Genomic DNA, 14,242 nt, shown 5'->3' with positions numbered 1-14,242 from the left:
CTTACAGCCCTAGTCGTCAATGACTTGGCTTAACCTAATAGCCTTGAATTGAGTCCTTATTATAATGAAATTACTACAATGAAGATCGGATGTAATGGAAATTCCCTTGTAAGTATAATAATCATTCAATAAATATTCGAACGGAATTTGTTTTGAACGCCGGTTTATGAGGATTGAAGTCTGAAATACAGTAGCTTCTGATTAGGCCTATTAATGATACCTGAAATTTGATGGATCAATTCGATATTTTATCCAATTATTTTAGACTTGGATGATGGATAGAGTCAGATTAAACCTGAATCCAATCTAAGTCTATTAGAATTCAAATTTATATCTAAGGTTTTAAAATCCGACCAAATTTAGATGCAAGTTTTTAACAATCAGATTGGATTTGGATTTTACTAAATCCGATCAGAATCCAATTCATTTACAATCATACTTCTAACTTTATGACCTTTTGAGGTGGGCCTCTAAGCCATGATTAGTGAAAAATCCGGAGAGCCCAAATTGACTGTCAATTAGTTATTTTTTTGGGCTGTTTAGAGCTTCAACCTCTTCAGATAGATTATCCGAAGCACCATAGAGCAATTAAAACCACCTTAAAAGAACTTAATATTCAGCTCATCCTATCAAATGGGGGCCTGAATTATTATTATTATTGTAATGGATTACACAACAAGGTAACCCGTAACCTTGCCCCAATCCCTTAGACCCTTTTAAACAAGGTGAAGGCAATCCCAGATCTTCATTATAACCAACTAGCATCAGGGCCAGTGGTTTGATCGTTCAGTCCAAACAGATGACCCATTGCAATTTGAAAAAAAAAATTAAAAATTAATTATAATAAAAAATGATAAAAAAACCATTGTCTAAGTCGAATGGATCAATGATTCTATTTTCTAGCCAAATCAATGGATCACTAATCAAATCAATGATTTTTGGCAAAGGAACGGTTTAGGAGTGAAACAAAACCGATTATCTGAATAGTTTCTGGTTCAAATGGTCCCACCTGAGTGTTTTCATGATCCCAGCAGGGTAAGTATTGTTCTTTTTTCCTTTCATTTGTTTGTTAAGGTAAAATGTCATAGAAATTGCGTATATAATTTCAAACAACTCTAAAATTGTCAATCCTATGGGTTTATGGTATAGATCCAGTTAGTTGTTACACCCATCTAATCTCATTAAACTGTTAGTTGTGTAGAAGGATGAGATGCAAAAGCAAAGTAGAATTTTTATACACAATTATCTGTAAAGAAAAAAAAAAACTTAACTATTAAAAAACAGAATTTCTTAACACATTCATGGATCATCGTAAGTCACCGGTATGGCTCACCAGGACGTCGTTGAATAAAATTAGCCAAAAAAGAAAACAGAAGTAATTCTAGGCGATCAACAAAAGATATAACAGAGAGAGAGAGAGAGGGTTGTACCTTCTTCATCCGGTAAGCGTTGTGCTTCAGATCTCAACGCTACGAAGCAATGCAACACAGTAACAATGAGAAGAGCAGCCAACAACTTATATGGGTTCGCAACAATAGTTACTGAAACCATCTCCCTGTCACTACTGCCTCACCCTCTCAAACCCCCAATTGACCAAAAGTGAGGATCTTGTTGATGAAGTGGAAATAACTCAATAACAACAACGGGCACTCAACTTAGGTCTATGTTACAGAAACAACCCGAGAAGATGTGAATAAACGGACGAAACTTCTTACCAAAAGAAACGCTGAAAGAGGGAAAGTATCCAGGGGCTCAAGAATCAAGGATTTTTTTTATACGGTGATCTGCTACCAGCCTACCAATAAACACTCCTTGGGGAATAAATAACATATCGGCAATGATGGAGGTGCATGGCCCGTGGGGCAGTCTTCTCTGTAATCAACTGACAAGGCCAAATGTAAGGTCAAGGTCATCCCGTCGTCGTTGCCTAGTCGTCCCTGATATATAAATTTATTTGTTATCTATATCTTTTATATCTATATATTAAAATGTAATTTGTCAAATTGGTATTTTTCTTTGTGGGATCATTTATTAAAGCACATCTTATAGTTTTAGGAATTTACTAAAAGTTTGTGTTTTACTAAATTTCTCATTAGGTGACTGTGGAAAATGATAGTTGTGACCCTAATGTTCATTTGAATGAATTTAATTAAATAAAAATAAAAATAAAATAATATTATTGTCCCTAGTAAGTTATAAGTAAACATGAGCAACCACTCTATTTGGCTCTTTTTGTTCAATTTTTTTTGTGTGAAAAAGTGTTAGGGGCGTTTTAATAAAATGAAAAGTACTGCTCGGATTGGAAGGAATACAAATACAAATATATATAGTACAAATATGTACAAAATAATGTGAAACTATAGGGTGTTCTAGAAAATTACCCTTTGTTAATTTTAAACTTGAACACAATAACTCGATTGGTAAATCACCATTAGGACTTTTATCTCTCTTTACTAAATCATCATTAGCTTTCTCTCTCTCTACCATTAACTCTTTTAATTATCTCTCATCATTAACTCATCATGCCACTAATTCTCTCTCCTCTCTATTATTTCATTAAATTAAACCAAGTTCATTAATTTTATCTATATTTATATCCATTTCAATTTAATTATAATTATATATATATATATATTAAATTATAATTATTAATAAAATTAATTATATTGAAATGGAGATATTCAATGATATATTATTAATTAGGCTAAATAATCTACTTTCATGAAAAAAGATATTTAATTTTAAATTAATTAATCAAGTAACTTACATTTCAGAATAAGTTCTTTACTTCACTCAACAAATAAAAGTAATGTTTTAAGACTTCAACAGAACAATGGAACTGTTCAACGTTTTTTTTGGTACTAATCAACAACGCCTGAATCCACTTTGGTATGGGTCAATGATTCAATTGTCCGGGTTAGAGGAGTCAAACCGTGACACATCATTGATTATCCATATGTATATAATATAATATAATATAATATAATATAATATAATATAATATAATATAGTATAATATAATTATAGTTATGTGTGTGTGCACACTATTTTTATGAATAGTAAAACATCACATCATTAACCATTTTGATATTTATTCACAACTTTTCTTTTAGAGATGATGATAGTGGGACTTGAATCCACTTCTTTGCTGGGACAAATCATCCAATGTACAACTAAGCTATCCCTCAGTTAACTGTTGAACCTGGGAACCAAAAGGGAATCAGGTTTTTAACCTGTTGAAAATAAATCAGGTTTTAAGATCCAACCTCGGGTTTTAAAATGCAAATGGAAAGACTTAAAACTAAGATCTCATGGTTATGTGTGTTAACATTAAACTATCAAACCATCATTCATTATATGCTTATTTATTTATATGTATTGATTAAATATGTATGTATTTTAATAAAACACAAGTAACAAGACTTAAACCTTGGTTATTTATGCTAAAAAGCAACATATTAACCATTTAGTAGGCATAATATTTGAGAAATAAATTAAAAAATCTATTTTATTTTTTGTAACTTACAATCAAATTGCTTCACTCCTGACCCGCAAAGCTTTCTGGTTTTGTGTCGGATCTAAGTCTTAAAACACATTATAAAACCAGTAGTTTTAGGTATGGGTCAATGGTTCAATCGTCCGGGTTAGAGGAGTCAAACCGTGACACATCATTGATTATAATATAATATCATATAATATAATATAATATAATATAATATAATATAATATAATATAATATAATATAATATAATATAATATAATATAATATAATATAATATAATTATAGTTATATGTGTGTACACTATTTTATGTCTAATTTGTACTTTTATTATAGATTTCAATTATTATAAACAAAAGATACAAAAATGGAAATTTGAAGCCAAAAATAGAGTTTTCTTTTTGTATAGTGGAACCGCAATGATCACAAAAAGTTATCCAAACTATAAAAAAGGTCACCCAAATCAAACAACCGAGCACAAATTTAAGTCCTCTAAACATTTTCAGTGATTGAATGGTTAGGTCAAAAGGGTCAATTATTCAACTACTTACCTCGAACAGGTTCGGACCAAACAAACAATCTTAGACTAAAATAGTGGGTTTTAGAAAACTTGGAATTAGTGGTTTATAGAATTGTTATATGGGGTTTTTTATAATTTTACCTAAAAAATAATATAAAATTAATAACAAATCAATAAATTTTAAATATTAATAAAAAATTTATCATTAAGATACAAAAAACTAATACAAATTTATCTAGAACATAGGAAATTGTTCATTCTAATTAATTAAAGCATAGCTTGGATTGTGACTGGCTAAACTAGACTTAACCTAAAAAATAATGCTTGAAATAGACTTAGATAGTCACAACTTAATTGGAAATTTCATAGAACTCCTTTCTCAATTTTGGTTAATGAGGGCCATGCGTTGCACGAATCCCAACTAACATATATTATATATGATAGGGATTAACTGGTGGGGATAGATAGGGATATATGACAATCATTCGCCCTTTATACACCTCATCCTACAGGGATCCTTGCTTAGTGTAATTATTTTATTTTTAATGCTTTTTAGAAAGAAGTAGAATCGAAAACAAAATGAATATGACATCTTAAAAAGTAGCAGGAAGTGGGGATCTTCATGGGGATAGAGAAACCCTTGTCTCCATTGGTGAGGATGGTGAGAAGGATGAGGAATATATTTGGATATATTTTGATAAGGTTGTAAATTGTAGTTATTTTATTTTTAATATTTTTTGAAATGAAGTAAATAAAAACCAAATGAATTTGACATGATAAAAGAATAACAGGGAGTGGGGACCTTCATGGGGATGGGGGTAACCCTTGTCCCCATTGATGAGAATGTTGAAAAGGATGAAGAATATATTTGAATCTATTTTGATAAGATTATAAATTGTAATTATTTTATTTTTAAAATTTTTTGAAGTAGAATCGAAAACAAAATGAATTTGATATCATATAAAAATAACAGGGAGTGGGAAACTCCATGCGGATGGGGACGGGGAAACCCTTGTCCCAATTGGTGAGGATGGTGAATAGGATGAGGTTTGTCTCGGGGACAGGGACGGGCCCATCCCATTGCCTTTCCTAGGGACAGAGCAGCAGACATGCACATGCACGGTGTCTATTGACCTTATACCACTGAGAGCTTGCAGCTGTTAGCTAGGTTTATCCAATTGACTTTCCTAGGGACGGAGTAGCAGGCAAGCACATGCATGGGGTATATTGACCTTATACCACTGAGAGCTTAATTGCTGTTAGGTAGTAGGTTCATTGACCTTATACAGTACTGAGAGCTTGTAGTTAGGTAGGTTCGACCCCATGACTCTATATTTGGAGGGACGCTATCTAACCAATAACCATCTCGGTTATGGGTCCCTAATATGACTCTATGCTCTATAGAATGTAATAAAATATCTTTGTTTTTACGATTATGGGTGCAAGTTGGGTCAGGTTAGGCTGGGTTGACGTCCACCTGTACAATACCTGTATATTCTTCCTGCATATTCAGTGCCGCTCACAACTCATTACAGCTCATTACAGTTCATCATTTAGTTAGTTATTAGTTTTATATTATTCTTTTATTTTATAGGGTGAGGTGGCAAGTTTGTTAGAGAGTTTGTTATTTTCTACATCATTCTTTTTTGTCAAATTATATATATATGTACCTGCACAACTCAGACCATCCAGGTATGGCTTTGGTCACTGCACCTTTAACTGATAAGAACTTTTTAGCCTGGAGTAGATCTGTTAAAATTGCTCTAGGAGCTAAAATGAAGTTGGGACTTATAGATAGGAGTTATAAGGTACCAGAAAAGGATTCACCAATTTATGATCAATGGAATAAGGTTAACTGTATGGTAACCTCCTGGATTTTAAACTCAATATCAAAGGACCTAGTAGAAGCCTTCTTATACACTTCTAATGCAAGAGAGCTTTGGTGTGAATTAGAGGAAAGGTATGGAGAGAGTAATGGACCTCTTCTCTACCAAATACAGAGGGAAATTAGTTCCATTACTCAGGGAACGATGACTGTTACACAGTATTATACTAGACTTAAGAAACTTTGGGATGAGTTTACTGTTTTAATGCCAATACCTGAATGCACATGTGGATCTACAAAGACAGTAGCATCTCACATCTTTTAATCGTCTGATGCAATTTCTAATGGGGTTGAATGATATTTATGATCATAATAGAAGTCAAATTTTACTAATGGATCCCTTGCCCTCAGTCAACAAAGCATACTCAATGATAACAAGGGTTGAGAAGCAGAAGGAGGTTCAAGTTTCTTATGTGGAACCTAATGAGAATGCAGCTATGCTAGCTAGAACACAGATGCCTAGGAAGGATGGAGGAAACAAGGGAAATACAAAGAGAAATGAAGTGACCAAAGAAGAGAAGAAGCAGCAATATTGAACTCACTGCAACACTAATGATCATCTCAATGAATCATGCTTCAAGCTTATTGGATATCCAGACTGGTACAAGCAACTCAGAGACTAGAAGAGAAAGGAGTCAGGGACAAGAAATGAAATAGGAGGAAAATATGCAGCAAACTTGGTGGATACACCAAACTACTGCAGGAAAATGACTTGACCAGAATGCAAGGCTTGCAAATTTAATTCAGCAGGAGCTTATTAAACTGATGAAAGGGAAGATGCCTGCAACTGCGAATATGGTGAATTTTGCACATCTTGAAGACTGTGCAGGTACTGTTCTAAATCCTGAACTTAATTTTGCTTTAAATACTGTGGATTTGTTTAGATCAGGAACCTGGATAGTAGACACTGGGGCATCTAATTACATGTGCACAGACATTTCACTTTTACATAAGCCAACAATTATAAGCCACATGACACCTGTGTATCTTCCAGATGGAACCATAAACTTAGTGAAACACACTGGAACTGTCCAATTGACCCCAAGAATCTGTCTCACAAATGTTTTGCATGTACCTAGCTTTAAATTTAATCTGCTATCAGTTAGTAGAGCTACAAAGAGTGCAAACCTGAAATTTCTTTTTTTACCTACACACTGTTTGCTGCAGGACCAGCAGAGTGAAGAGGTATTGGCAGTGGGAAAATCAGTAGGAAATCTTTATTTCCTAGATACAAAGTCTTTTCTTCCAAGCACTATATAGAAATATGCCTTTCCTTCATGTAATTCTATTTCATTACCATCTTTACCTTTGCATTGTAATGCAGTTACGAATTCAGGAATAAAGTTAAAGGACAAAGCCAACTCTATGTCACTTTGGCATAAGAGGTTTGGCCATGCTTCAGTTAATGTAGCATTTGAAAATTCTGAATTCTTACACTAAACAATCTTTATTGCCCTGTGATGTATGTTCCTTTTCTAAACAGCATAGATTGCCATTTCCTACTAGTCATATTCATACCAATAAACCTTTTGAATTAGTTCACTTAGACTTGTGGGGACCTTACAAACATGCATCATTGACTGGTTCTCATTATATGTTAACAGTAGTGGATGACTACAGCAGGGCAACTTGGACTTTCTTGTTAAAACACAAGAGTCAAACTTTTCAAACTTTAGTGCAATTTAACATTATGGTTGAAACTCAGTTTGAAACAAAGATAAAATGTTTTCAATCAGACAATGGAACTGAGTTTTTAAGCAATGAATTTCAAAGTCTTTTACTTGAGAAAGGAATTTTACATCAAAAGTCATGTGTATATACCCCTCAACAAAATGGTGTAGTTGAAAGGAAGCATAAGCACCTATTGCAAGTTGCAAGGGCACTTATGTTTCAATCAAACTTACCAAGAAATTTTTGGGGATATTCTTTGCTTATGGCAACTTTCAAAATTAACAGATTGCCAATTGAAATTCTTGATTGGAAGACACCTTTTGAGATTTTATATAACAAAGCACTAGAGTATCATATGTTAAAGGTTTTTGGTTGCCTCTGCTATGCAACAAATACTAAACCAGCAAAAGATAAATTTTCAACTAGAGCCTTTAAATGTGTTTTCATAGGCTATCAGCCTGGACAAAAGGCTTACAAAGTGTATGATTTAACTTCCAAACAAGTTTTTACCTCTAGGGATGTCATCTTCTTTGAAAATGTTTTCCCTTTTAAACAAGAAACAGATTCCATCTTGCCTTTGCCCATGTCAACTGCTGACAGTGAACATGTATTTGAAGAATCTGTTATTCTAGAACCAATTTCACAGCCTGAACCTTCATCACCTGCACCTGATCTTACTCCTGATTTGGATTTAGAACTTACTGACCATTCAACACCAGACCAAATATCAGATGTTGAACTTGCAATTGAAATGCTACCACTTCAACCTGATCTAGACTTTCAACAAACCAGACACAGTACTAGGATTAGGAATAAGCCAACCTGGATGAAAGACTTTGTTACTAATCTATCTTTTACTGATCCAACTGCTACCAGTACTTACTCAGAACCACACCCACTAGTTCCAAACACACCCCTCAGACTTTTCCTTTCATTCACTCACCACTGTTTACATGTGATTACTTGTCCTTTCTAGCAAATGTTACAACTATTCAGGAACCAAAATCTTACAAAGAAGCCAGTGTTAAAGCAGAATGGGTGCAGGCAATGAACAAGGAATTATAGGCTTTAGAATCAAACCAAACCTGGGATTTGATGCCATTACCTGCAGGGAAGAAACCTATTAGCTCTAAATGGGTCTATAAGGTGAAATTGAAACCAGATGGGACAGTTGACAGATGCAAGGCAAGATTGGTGGCCAAAAGGTACAATCAAGTTGCTGGGGTAGACTATTTTGAAAGCTTTTCTCTAGTTGCCAAGTTGGTTACTGTCAAAATTTATTTAGCTGTGGCAACTGCATTTTCTTGGCCAATTCACCAGTTGGATATAAATAACGCTTTCTTGCATGGATTTCTCATAGAAGAAGCTTATATTTGGCCTCCAGAAGGGTATACAAAGGCTAAAGAAGGAGAAGTTTGCAAGTTAAGGAGATCTCTTTATGGCCTTAAACAGGCTTCCAGAGAATGGAATTCAGAATTTTGCAAGAAATTGCAAATTTATGGTTTTCTGCAATCACAGCATGATCATTGCCTTTTTACTTTGAAATCTTCCAAATATTTTCTAGCTCTACTTGTGTACGTGGATGATGTTTTAATTATAGGAACTTGTGAAGAGCAGATCTTAGTTGTGAAGAAGTTTTTGGATACTGAATTCACCATCAAAGATCTTGGTCTTGCAAGATACTTCTTGGGAATTGAGATTGCACGCAGTGATACTGGCACTTATATTAATCAGAGAAAGTATGCCTTAGATATTGTTATAGATGTTGGATTATTGGGTGCCAAGCCTACTGCAAGTCCTCTACCTAAAGGCCATAAATTCTCTTCTCAAGCAGGAGATCTTTTACTTGATCCTAACAAATATCGCAGATTTGTGGGAAGATTATTGTATTTGAATCTTACTTGACCGGATTTGACTTATGCAGTTCAACAATTAAGTCAATTCGTTAATTTACTCTGCAAAAGCCACTGAGAAGCAGCTCTACATGTTGTTAAATACTTAAAGGGCAAACTCAGTAAGGGTCTTTACTTTCCTGTCCAGAATTCTTTCAAGTTACAAGCATTCAATGATGCTGACTGGGCTTCCTGCATTGACACTCGTCGTTCACTCACTGGATTCTGTATTTATCTTGGTCACTCTCTTATCTCATGGAAAATGAAAAAACAAACCACAGTGTCACGTTCTTCAGCAGAGGCTGAATACCGCGGCATGGCTTCCACAGTCTGTGAGTTGCAATGGATAACTTATATTCTAAAAGATTTGCAAATTCCACTTCACCTTCTCATCCTTTGTGGTGTGACAATCAGGCCGCCCTTCATATCACTACCAACCCCGTTTTCCATGAGAGAACCAAACATTTGGAGATTGACTGCCACTTGGTTCGCAATCAATTCAAATAGGGATTTGTTCATCCTCAACACATCTCTACTAAACAGCAAGTGGCAGACATATTTACCAAAGCTTTAGCTCCTCCTCAATTTCATTTGACGCTGTCCAAGTTGGGCATGATGGATTTCCATCACAGTCCAACTTGAGGGGGGGGGGGGGGGGGATGTACAATACCTGTATATTCTTCCTACATATTCAGTGCCACTCATAGCTCATTGCAGCTCATCATTTAGTTAGTTATTAGCTTTATATTATTCTTTTATTTTATAGGGTGAGGTGGCAAGTTTGTTAGAGAGTTTGTTATTTTCTACATCATTCTTTTTTGTCAGCTTGTATATATATGTAGAGAGAAGGACCTTTGTTTTTCATTTGCTTCTGGAATAATATTTTACAAAGCTTTTCCTTCTCTTCATTCTATCTTTGCTCACCACCCCAACCCAACATGAACATTTTGGATTGACTTGGCATCAGATGTGGTGCGGGTTGGCCAATTTCTCTACTTCCTTTTGCCAAATGTTCTTAGAAAACTTCCTAAATTGAAGGGTTGAGGTCAGTTCAATTTTAACATCACATACGTGAAATGGACCTAATTATCATGCTTTTGAAAGATTTTACCTTTTGATTTTTTTTGACAAACATACGCACAAAAACACACATAAAGATGGATGCATAATATATTTTAGGCATATCTATAATACAAAAAATTTGTAGAAAATGTTTGAGTATCTCTCTAATAATTTATAAGAATCATATTAAAGAAAAATAAGTATAATGAACAAGAATTAGTTTTATTAATGATAAAAATGAAATGCAAATTTATAATTAAACCAAAAGTGAAATTATTTTCCTACTTGATGGTAGATGAATATATTTTTTCTCAACCTCGGGTCACCTAGCTAGACCGAGGCCTAGGTAGCTCAATCACATGCATCGACCTATCGAGGTGCCACATAGTCCCCTTCTAGAAGAAACCCACTTGTCTCTAATCTCCTCGGGATCACAACATACGTCAATGGACCTTATCTCCTCCCTGCCCGATTCGGACAAACCTGGATAAGCCTTATTATCTTACTCAGAGTCCATCTCCGGGTGTGGATCTAACTCCGGAATAGATGAGCCGATGATCTCAAAGACACATCATGAGGCCCACGGATAAGGGCCTCACCTCTAGTCTCACAAGGTACGTACGATTTATCTCTCTAATTTCATTGCTATTAAGATCTCAACTCTCTCAAATTTCCACATTGCTAACTTAAGCATCGGAGTGCCCACACCGGGTAAAGCACCCCAAACACTCTGACAACATTGTTTTGTAGCTCAACCAGGCGACATCACCAGCCTAACGTTCGAGCTATCCTCCAATAGGGAGCTACCAAATCGTGCTACATCAATTGGCATCGTTTGTTCGAACACAACAAAAATCCCTCACTCTACTTTCTCAACTTCTACAAATCTTAATGGTTTCTACAAGAAACCAACCTGTCAACAACAACAAAAACCAGGTCACAAGGGGGCAAGACCAACCTGGAGCACATCCAGAAGTCCCCTTTGTAACCATCAGGTAGCCCACAGTGCTCTTAACCCTACCAGGCATTCCAGTAATGCCAAACCCAACCTTTCCCCTGCACCAAGTGAACGCGCCTCTCCCTCCAATCGAGCCATCAGTGGTTCCTACTGGGGTCGATGTGCACCCGTACAATGAATTGGTGCAGTATGTCCGCGACATGAATCTGTAGATGAGGAAGTGGTAAGAGAGATTTGCCGCCCTGGTATGAATGTAGTAGCAGCCACACTAGCAACAACCCTAACAACAACAACAATAGAACTAGTAGCCCGACAACCAGATCCCGGACCATGTCCCGGTTGAAGAGCATAGCCAAGGCACAACTTTGATTAGGATAGAAGGGAATAGCGAATAGCTCAACCGAGGTGTCGAGGAGGAGGTGTCGCCCACGTGTATGCTACAACACTAGGAGAAGCCACCTCGCTTCCACCAACAACGAGGAGGTAGAGAAAAAAGGAGAGGTGAGCCAAGTCGCCATCCAACCAGCAACACAACAGGTGACTCGCACCTCCCTACTTGCACCTGAGATCCTTATGGCCTCATGACCTAACGCAGTTACATGGGGCAAATGACGCAAGCCTCTACATGGCCTTCACAACCACTTTTTGGGGCATAGCTCGGATGTGGTACTCAGGGCTGGCTACGAGCTCCATAAAAAGCTGGAACCAGTTCGTGAATCTTTTCACAACGCAATATGCCACCAGCAAAAGGTGCTTGAAATCAGCGACCTGCCTACTGAACATGGTCCATCAACCAGACAAGACGCTCGAGATTACATCAAGCAGTTCAACTTGGAGCACCTTTTGATCCCAAACCTCGACCCAACAGTCTAGCTCACCACAGCGGTCAACGGCGTCCGCCACCCCGACTTGCACTAGAAAGTTGAGTTGAACCCTCCATCTTCTATGGAGGAGTTCCTCCACTAGGCCAACAAGTTCACCAAGGCGAAGGAGGCGCTCGAATCCCGATTAGAGCTAAGCGGGAAGAGGAAGCGAGCAGAAGAGGAAGCAGGGAACAGTAAACAAAGGCGCAAGAGTAAGTTGCCGAAGAGAAGCAGGTCACCCCACAATAGGTGAAGCAGGTCGCCTAGAAGGAAGAGCAGGACCCCCCACCAAAGTTCCAGATAGTCAGGCTGGTGTTCAAGAACTCCTCAAGTCCAGAACCAGAATTACACAACCCTCAATGCCAAAAGAGGGGAAATTTTAATGCACATCAAGATGACTAAGTACGTCAAGTGGCCCCTAAGGATGAGAGGCGGCCCAACCAATAGAAACCCAAATAAGTACTGCCACTTCCATTGCGATATAGGGCATGACACTAAGAACTATCGTAACCTAAAGGATGAGATCAAAGAACTGATCCGTCATGGCTACGTGAAGATGGTAGCCTAAAATTAATAGAAGATGGTAAAAGTACTAAAATTAAACCAAAATTTACATACTGATGCTGCTCAATCCGAGGTAGTGCACGAACCGAGGATAGCAATCAGATAGTCCTCGCTGGCAGGTCAGGGCCGAGCTTCAAGGATGAGGCTGTGCTTCAAGATCTGCGATCAAGGAAGAAGTCAGAGGCCCGAGGAATTACCCCCGGGTAAGTACTCCGACGCTCAAGTCAGTAGGAGGTGGTGGATGGCCGGGCCGAGCTATAGGGATGTTGGTCAGGGCTAATTAGCAATGTTGGTGTTCCAAGTCAAAAGTCCCTTACCTCGAGCATGGAGTACCTTTTTATAGCCAAAGGGTATGTATCCTAATCAGAGTAGGTTTCCAGGGAAATTGGGGCAGACTTCCCCGCCGAGGTTACAAGGGGTAGAGTCCTACTCCTCGACGGAGTTGTCTTCCCATCCCTATCCGTTAAGTGGGCATATCCGTGGGGCGCAGCTGATGTGGTCGGTGGAATCATGGCAATGCCATAGCCCGGCCACACTGTGCCGACGTGGCTGAGTTGTGATAGATGGCCAGGGGCCTCATGGCCAGCTCAGCCATGTCCCCAACACCACTCCCCCAGTTCCGAAGCCGAGGGACGAGGTTTCCTAGGTTCGTTTCCCGGATGAGGAACTTTCGAGTATGTGTATCATCCATGCCATGTTGGTTGTTGCCGAGGAGTCCTCCGATCGTCGGCTGCAGAACTTAAATAAGAACCAAAATTTCGGTTCCTGAACCACACCCCCAGTTCTGCTGTCAAGGAGGGGGAGTGCTCGGCCAGACTATTACACGACCTTGTGGTCGTAAATTGCCTAGCTCGAGGATTTGAGTGACCTAGCCGAGGATCCGCATTGAAGGCTGGACCAGTACGGCGGGTCTCCGTGTCGAAGGTTGGACTGGTACGGTAGTTGAACTGGCGCAATTAATGGGCACAACCGCTGCCTGCCCAGGGTGCCGCTTCGGTTTCCGAGGCTTCTTATCGTACGTATGAGACATAGAAGAACCTTATTTTGTCCCCTTAATTTCATCCTTTTACACTACTTTAGCACTTAAATGCACTCACTACTCTTGTATTTCGATTCAGGGCAATAAAGAAGGCAATTGGAAGGAAACAGGCCAATTCGGGTGATTTTGCACAGTTTCGGCGACAATCAGTGATGTGGGCCTAACTCACAATTCCAGACTCCGAATTGGGCAATTCAAAAAGCATTAGAAAGAAGAAAGAAAGGCCCACAACTTTTGTTTTGGGCTTTGACTGATTTGGTCCGCATCGAGTATGAAACCGGGCCCGAAG

The 14,242-nt window shown here is 37.8% G+C and overlaps 2 protein-coding genes across 2 annotated transcripts in view; one reads left to right on the top strand and one right to left on the bottom strand.

Annotated features, from left to right (window-relative positions):
• The window catches only part of LOC104589775 (putative LRR receptor-like serine/threonine-protein kinase At1g53440), a 103,335-nt gene extending 101,494 nt beyond the window's left edge, over positions 1-1,841 (bottom strand). Inside the window, exon 1 of the mRNA XM_088902302.1 lies at positions 1,431-1,841. Coding sequence (XP_088758428.1) covers positions 1,431-1,551 — 121 coding nt within the window. The 5' untranslated portion in view covers positions 1,552-1,841. The remainder of the gene's footprint in view (positions 1-1,430) is intronic.
• Positions 1,842-5,713: 3,872 nt separating this feature from the next.
• On the top strand, positions 5,714-6,440 carry LOC148801732 (uncharacterized). The gene is made up of 2 exons (XM_088900416.1): positions 5,714-6,131; positions 6,256-6,440. The coding sequence occupies exons 1-2, from the start codon at positions 5,714-5,716 to the stop codon at positions 6,438-6,440; spliced, it is 603 nt and encodes a 200-aa protein (XP_088756542.1).
• Positions 6,441-14,242: the final 7,802 nt, after the last annotated feature.

Source organism: Nelumbo nucifera, chromosome 3 (assembly GCF_055504915.1).
Source record: "Nelumbo nucifera cultivar China Antique chromosome 3, China Antique-T2T, whole genome shotgun sequence".
NCBI classification, from domain to species: Eukaryota; Viridiplantae; Streptophyta; class Magnoliopsida; order Proteales; family Nelumbonaceae; genus Nelumbo; species Nelumbo nucifera.
The sequence above is the reverse complement of the archived record's forward strand: the minus strand, read 5'-3'. Positions and strand labels throughout refer to the sequence as shown.